Source organism: Miscanthus floridulus, unplaced genomic scaffold (assembly GCF_019320115.1).
Source record: "Miscanthus floridulus cultivar M001 unplaced genomic scaffold, ASM1932011v1 fs_709_1_2, whole genome shotgun sequence".
Classification (NCBI taxonomy): Eukaryota; Viridiplantae; Streptophyta; class Magnoliopsida; order Poales; family Poaceae; genus Miscanthus; species Miscanthus floridulus.
The window spans coordinates 5,145-12,600 of NW_027097144.1; the positions used below are offsets into that span (position 1 = coordinate 5,145).

Genomic DNA, 7,456 nt, shown 5'->3' on the forward strand with positions numbered 1-7,456 from the left:
CAAGAGTTTCTAGCACAATGGTGTTGTGACTTTTCATCTCTTCAAGATCTTTCATGAGCTTCTCATTGTTACTCTTGAGCTTGACATACTCATTATAGTCATTGCATTCAACCACTTGCTTGCCCTTGCTACTAGATCCATGCTCAATGCTTTCATCAATTAAATCATCACATGAGGTAGCTATATCAAACTTAACAACATGGTTAGTAGCATCATGTGGCTCATTTGGTAAGAATTCTTGTGCAATAATAAGGGTATCATAATTGATCTTTAGAGTTGCATATTCATCTTTTAGCTTATTGTGACTAGTGATAAGCTCATTGTGTACCCACTCAAGTTTATCATTTTTATCTTTAAGCTCTTTCTTAGAAGATTTGAGCTCCTTGAGTTTGGATGATATAGAATCATTTGTTTCCTTGAGCTCATCATTAGCCTTTTCTAATGTATCACACTTATCTAAGAGTGAATCATTTTTAGCATCAAGCTTTTCATTTGTAGCTCTACTCTTTCTAATGATCTTAGTATATTTTCTAAGTATTTTGACAAGATCATCATAAGTAGGTGAGCCATCATCATCGCTATCACTATCATCACTAGTATGTTCATCATCACTACTATCATCACTCTTAGTTACCTTGCGTTCACCTTTGGCCATAAGGCATAGGTGTGTAGAGGATGATGGCGATGGTGGTGGTGAAGATGCAAGATCGATAGCAATAGCGGCCACCTTTTCATCATCACTATCATCATCGGATGATCCACTTGATGAATCAATGTCCGTGAGCCAATCACCGACAATATAGGCCTTGCCACTCTTCTTCTTCTTGTAGAACTCCCTCTTTTTGCCATCTCTCTTCTTGTATGGCTTGTTCTTATTCTTCTCATCTTCATCACTCGAATCATCTTTCTTGCCCTTATTCTTGAGCTTGTCTTTCTTGGGCTTTGTGCATTGATGAGCTAGATGACCAAGTTCGCCACAATTGTAGCAATCCATCTCAGAGATTGGCTTTCTTCTTGAGCTAGTGAAGAACTTCTTCTTTTTGCCATCAAATTTGATGCCACTCTTGTTTAGCCTTTTTAGCATCTTGGTGGTCTTTTTCACCATGAGGGCAAGGCTTTCTTCATCATCTTCATCACTTGAGCTCTCATACTCAAGTCTTGCTTTGCCCTTGTCTTGGCTAGCTTTGAATGCTAAGTCTTTCTCTTTCTTCTTTGTAGAGGATGAGCCATCTTGTGGTGTGATGTGCATGTACATCTCATGAGCATTGATCTTTCCCAAGATTTGTGTCGGTGTAGCGGCGGAAAGATCACCTTGATGTAGCACGGTCACAATGTGCCCATATTTGTCAATGGGGAGGACACTCAAGATTTTTCTCACAACGTCGGATGGTGACATTTGAGTGCGTCCAAGCCCATTGACTTCCTCTACAAGAACATTTAATCGAGAATACATCTCATTAGCACTTTCTTTGGGAAACATCTCAAAAGAATTTAGCTTTTTAATCACAAGATGATAGCGTTCCTCACGCTCACTCTTGGTTCCCTCATGGAGCGCACAAACATCCGACCATAGTGCATGGGCGTCTTTGTGGTTCCTTACACGATTGAACACATCTTTGCAAAGGCCTCTAAAGATGATGTTGCGAGCCTTTGCATTCCATTTTTCATAATTTACTTCATCGCCTTGAAGTTGTGCGGCATTCCTAGGTGCGGGGAACCCTTGAGAGGCGGCTCTAAGAATTCCAACATCTAGAGCTTCTAAGTAAGCCTCCATGCGGATTTTCCAATATGGAAAATCATCTCCCTCAAAGATAGGAGGAGGACCATCCCCATGAGACATCTTGCTCTAAGCGATTAAGCTTAAAAACGTGAGCACGAGGCTCTGATACCAATTGAAAGGATCAAGATGCCCAAGAGGGGGGTGAATTGGGCTAATTCTAAATTTTTCTTGCAATAATCAAATCCTACGGATAGCCCAATTAACCCCTTGTGCCTAGAAAAGTGTTTATATTAAACTAATGCACAACAACCTCTCAACCTAAGTTCCAAACTTACTCTAGCAAGCAATTCTTATGGAAATGAAAACAAGTATTAAATTGCTCAAAGTAAATGTTCAAAGTAAATAGAGAGAGAGAGAGAGGAACGCGGCGATGTTTTGCCGATGTATCGGAGAGTCGCCACTCCCCACTAGTCCTCGTTGGAGCACCCGCGCAAGGGTGTAGCTCCCCCTTGATCCGCGCAAGGATCAAGTGCTCTCTACGGGTTGATTCTTCGACACTCCATCGCGGCGAATCACCCAAAACCGCTCACAACTTGAGTTGGGTCACCCACAAGCTCCGCCGGGTGAACACCAAACTCCCAATCACCACCAAGCCGTCTAGGTGATGGCGATCACCAAGAGTAACAAGCACGAACTCTCACTTGACCACGCGAAGCCTAATGAGAAGATGGATGCACACTTTGCTACTCTTGATTTGCTAGTGAGGCTACTCTCTTGGATTCTCGAATCACAAACACCTCACTAGGACCTTGCTCTTCTTGGCACTCACAAACGTGTTTCTCAGCTGTTGGAATGAGCAAAAGATCCTCCACTCACGAGTGGAGCTTCTATTTATAAGCCAGCCTGAAAAACGAACCGTTATGAGCTTCTGCGGGATGACCGGACGCTCCGATCGTGATGACCGGACGCTCCGGTCAGTTCAACCCGCGAACTAGTTTTCAAGTGATGACCAGACGCTGTCAGGGTCCGGTCAGTACCGACCGGACGCGTCCGGTCGCTCTTGGATGCTTACTGTAAACGACCGGACGCTGGATACACAGGGTCCGGTCACACTGACCGGACGCGTCCGGTCACTCTTTTCCAAGTCTGGACCCTTACTGGAGTCGACCGGACGCTGGCCCTCAGCGTCCGGTCACATGACCTCCCAGCGTCCGGTCAAACCAGACTTGATCCCCTCGGTCAAATGAACTGACCGGACCCTGCGGCCAGCGTCCGGTCGCACCGGAGCCAGCGTCCGGTCAGTGTTTTAACCCTCCATTCACTTCCAACTTCCGAACATATGTGAATGAAGTTTGCTCCAAAAGATCTTAGGCATTCATAGGAGCTATCTAGAGCTAGTTTGAACAAGTGTGCACCACACCTAACTCACTAGACTCAACTAGGTCAAGCTACCCGTTCATACCCCCCTTCATAGTACGGCCAAAGGAAAAACAAAGTCCTAAACTACTCTAAGTGTCTCTCCAACTTCAATCGACACTTAGAACTAGTTATCCTTAACCTTGTCGTCCATCCTTTGAAAAACCGAAACGATTTCCATCGTAGGGGCATGACAACCTCGATTGCCCAATCGATCTCTATTACCATGACCTAACTTAATTGTCTCTGCAAAACACACGTTAGTCATAGTAATCTTGTATTGACATTAATCACCGAAATCCAACTAGGGGCCTAGATGCTTTCAAAAACCATGCATAATTGTATGTTACAAAGAGGCGTAGAAAAACATGCATAATTGTATATTTCCCATAAACAAGTGAGCTAAAAGTTGGTTTGAGTAATAGGTACTGTACTAATATATATTATCTATAAGCATCTTTGATACTCTCTTTATTCTTAGTTGTATTCTGTTCATTTGATCTCTTAGCTTCATTGAAAACTGGGTCAAGATCGGTCTAGATATCAAGAAGAAGGTGGACAGAATACATGGCTTTCTGCCCTTTGATGAACAATGCACCAAGTTGGAAATTGTGAGTCTACTAAAAATTTGTTTTCAGTGCTTCAGTTTGCTGATTTATTTCTCATTTGCTAACCAAGTTAGTGAAACCCCAGTGCTAACTACTAGTTGATTCTCAATCGGATTACATGCTGATCTAGCATTTTTTGAATGGTATGCAGGAGGCCGTCAATTTGTCCCTTAGAAACCTGAAGACCTACCCATTTGTCATGGATAGATTGGCGAAGGGAACACTCAAACTAATCGGTGCTCGCTACGACTTTGTTTGTGGCACCTTCCAGACTTGGAATGCCTGACAGCTGAAAAGTTCTGAAAATTGTGGTAAGATGTGTCTGTATATACAATGCTCAGTACGCATACAATGGTGTGCTTGTTTAAGTTAAACAGCAACAAATACAACGGTGGCACTTGTACAAAGTACTCTGCAGTGTGCATTCGGTACCTATGGAGTGCACCAATTACCTGAGACATGTCGTATATCATGTGAATTATTTTAGCTGCTGTAGATATTACAATTCGTGCTGGAGATGGAAACTTGGCATATGGCGGATATGAAAAAGGATAGGATGAAAGGTTCCGCGTGGAGTTTAGAAATTCGGAACGGGTGTGGTTTTTAGGCTGGTCTATCTCTGAGAGATTGGGAATTGAGATAAACTTTTGTGCCGGTCCATTTTGAAGCAGTTTTTACATGTACATGAATCCCCAGTTCTCTGCATCTGAAGTAGGGTAAAATGCTCTGACCTGAAAAAATTGTATACGAGTTGATACCTCCTTATCGCAACAGAAACTTGTGATAAATTTGCATGGACTCAATGTTGTGTTTAGCCTACTGATGGGACGCGTGTCCAAATCCTAGTGGGCTGAAGTGATTGCGATTGGTGCCAATATCAGTTGGCATTTTGGTAGCCAAATGTTGTTTAAATGGATTTCGCCAAATGTTGTTTACATGGATTTCGCAGCTCATAATCCTGGAGCTGGAGCTGCCCTCGTTGCCTCGTGGTACTTTCGTTAACTCTGCTTCTACGGCAGGCTTGTAGCGGGTCACAACTCGCAATGCGAAGATAAGATGAGTGGGCAGAACGCGTGCCACGGCATCTGCGGCACGCAGCCGAACTGTGCCATATTGCATATTGCTGTGTCGTGAACGTGCTGGCGTCTTGCCAGAACTCCCGAACAAACGCTTCCAAAGTTCCAATTCCAGGATGAGAGGGCGTAGCTGGCAGTGCCAAAAAAAAAAACGATCGGATGTGGGAGCGTCGTGCCGGACCGGGCCAGAATCCGCGCCGCCTCCCCAGCCCGCGGTCCGCCAGAGCGCGGCGCGCCCTTGGCTCGCCTGGCGTCGGCGTCGCGCCTCCCAAAGTTCCCCATGCGACATGCGCACGGCCCAAATGGAAACTACACCAACCAGAGAACACCGCCGCATATCCCGGCGTTTCCTTTCTTCCGGGGGCGCGTCACGCCTTTTTTTCATCATCAGAAATATAAACACCAGAAGACATGCGCCCGCGCGCTCTTCTCTCCTTGCCGCCCGCGTCCTCCTCTCCACACCAATGCGGCCACCACCGCACGTCGCCACCTCCCCCTCGGCCGCCTTCCACGCCGGGTCGTCCCAGCGCCGGCCCCGCCACCGCGGCGGGAGCGGGATGACGATGTCCGTCTCCTGCTGCCGCGTCGCGGCGCTCGTGTCCCTCCTCGCGGCGGGCGCGGCGACGGCGCTGCTCACATTCTCCCTGCCCTCCTCCCCCGGCGCATCCACCACGAGGAGAACCGACTTCGCCGGAGCATTGTCAGTCGCGAACGAGACCCCGCCACCGCCGCACTTGTCAGCGCCTCCGGCACCCGCCACGCCGCCCCCTGCTCCGCTGCCCCCGCCCGCCGTGAGGCCTCGAAAACGAGAGGTGGGACAGAGTTGGGTGTCCCGTACCTACCGTACGTGGTTTCCTCGTACCACCGTACATAGTGGCCTGAATCCGTCTGCCCGTGTCTGTCTGTGATCAGCCGTCGTACTGGAGGATGGCGCCGGAGGAGGCGCTGCGCTACGCCAAGAAGGAGATACGGAACGCCGAGCCGGTGCTCGACGACCCCGACCTGTACGCGCCTCTGTTCAAGAACGTCTCCCAGTTCAAGAGGTAACCAACGGTTGCTGTCCAAGTTTCCTAATATAATGGTGGATGCATGCGCCGCTTCTTTCCTTCCTCCCATAATGGAGGAGTTTCCAAGTTTTCCGTGTACGTTTTGGCGTGTTCCCCTGCATAATCTTACCATGATCTGCCTACTAAAATGATGCCATCATGTTGCCGTTTTTTGTTTGGCGAATTGTCCCGTAAACACCATGGCTTTTATGAAAACGATTTTTAAAAAATGAAACAGCGTGTTGGACAATCGCGATTTATCTTTTTTATAAGCTTTTTATTAAATCGAATTTTACATTTATGCTCATTTTACTACCGAAAATGATCCCGTGCATTGACTAAACGCATCATAATTGTAGCAAATGTGATCATTATCCAGGAGCTATGAACTGATGGAACGGATACTCAAAGTTTACATTTACCAGGACGGCCGGAGGCCCATCTTCCACACGCCTCCCCTCAGCGGCATCTACGCCTCCGAGGGCTGGTTCATGAAGCTCCTCAAGGAGAGCCGCCGGCACGTCGTCGCCGACGCCACCAAGGCGCACCTCTTCTACCTCCCCTACAGCTCCCAGCAGCTGAGGCTCACGCTCTACCAGGCCGACTCCCACAATCTCAGGCCGCTGGCCGCGTACCTGAGGAACTTCGTCAGAGGCCTCGCCAACAAGTACCCGTTCTGGAACCGCACCAGAGGAGCCGACCATTTCCTTGTCGCCTGCCATGATTGGGTAAGCTAGCTCTTTACTTTAATTTGAGTTGTCTCGATCCATATATACAGAAATAATCGTCAATCGAGCTCAAGAACGGATCATCATGGTCCTTGCTTGGTTCGTGCAGGGACCTTACACGACGACCGCGCACCGCGATATCCGCAAGAACGCCATCAAGGCGCTGTGCAACGCCGATAGCTCGGAGGGTATCTTTACCCCAGGGAAGGACGTCTCCCTGCCCGAAACGACCATCCGGACCCCGAGGCGGCCGCTCCGGTACGTCGGCGGCCTGCCGGTCTCCCGCCGGAGCATCCTGGCCTTCTTCGCCGGCAACGTGCACGGCAGGGTCCGGCCAGTGCTCCTCAAGCACTGGGGCGACGGGCAGGACGACGACATGCGGGTGTACAGCCTGCTGCCGAACCGGGTGTCCCACCGGATGAACTACATCCAGCACATGAAGAACAGTCGCTTCTGCCTCTGCCCCATGGGGTACGAGGTGAACAGCCCCCGCATCGTGGAGGCGTTCTACTACGAGTGCGTGCCCGTGATCATCGCCGACAACTTCGTGCTGCCCTTCAGCGAGGTGCTGGACTGGAGCGCCTTCTCGGTGGTGGTCGCCGAGAAGGACATACCGGACCTCAAGAAGATCCTGCAGGGGATCTCGCTGCGGAGGTACGTGGCCATGCACGACTGCGTCAAGCGCCTGCAGAGGCACTTCCTGTGGCACGCCAGGCCGATCAAGTACGACCTCTTCCACATGATCCTGCACTCCATTTGGTTGAGTAGAGTGAACCAGATTGAGCTCGAGGGCTGAAATGTAGTGTCAAGCTTCATCATGTCTTACGGCAGCTTGCCTACTATGTTGTATAATACAAATCAC

At 48.7% G+C, this 7,456-nt stretch overlaps 1 protein-coding gene across 4 annotated transcripts; it reads left to right on the forward strand.

The window, feature by feature from the left end:
• The first annotated feature begins 5,021 nt into the window (after positions 1-5,021).
• On the forward strand, positions 5,022-7,438 carry LOC136532781 (probable glycosyltransferase At5g03795). 4 transcript variants are annotated; one of them, XM_066525370.1, is made up of 4 exons: positions 5,022-5,632; positions 5,733-5,863; positions 6,292-6,594; positions 6,704-7,438. In XM_066525370.1, the coding sequence occupies exons 1-4, from the start codon at positions 5,101-5,103 to the stop codon at positions 7,388-7,390; spliced, it is 1,653 nt and encodes a 550-aa protein (XP_066381467.1). In that variant the 5' UTR covers positions 5,022-5,100; the 3' UTR covers positions 7,391-7,438. The 4 variants fall into 4 exon arrangements, with proteins under 4 accessions (XP_066381467.1, XP_066381468.1, XP_066381470.1 ...); XM_066525371.1 differs by having other exon boundaries at positions 5,620-5,632; positions 5,695-5,863; positions 6,246-6,594; XM_066525373.1 differs by lacking the exon at positions 5,022-5,632 and having other exon boundaries at positions 5,748-5,863; positions 6,278-6,594.
• The last annotated feature ends 18 nt before the right edge of the window (positions 7,439-7,456 follow it).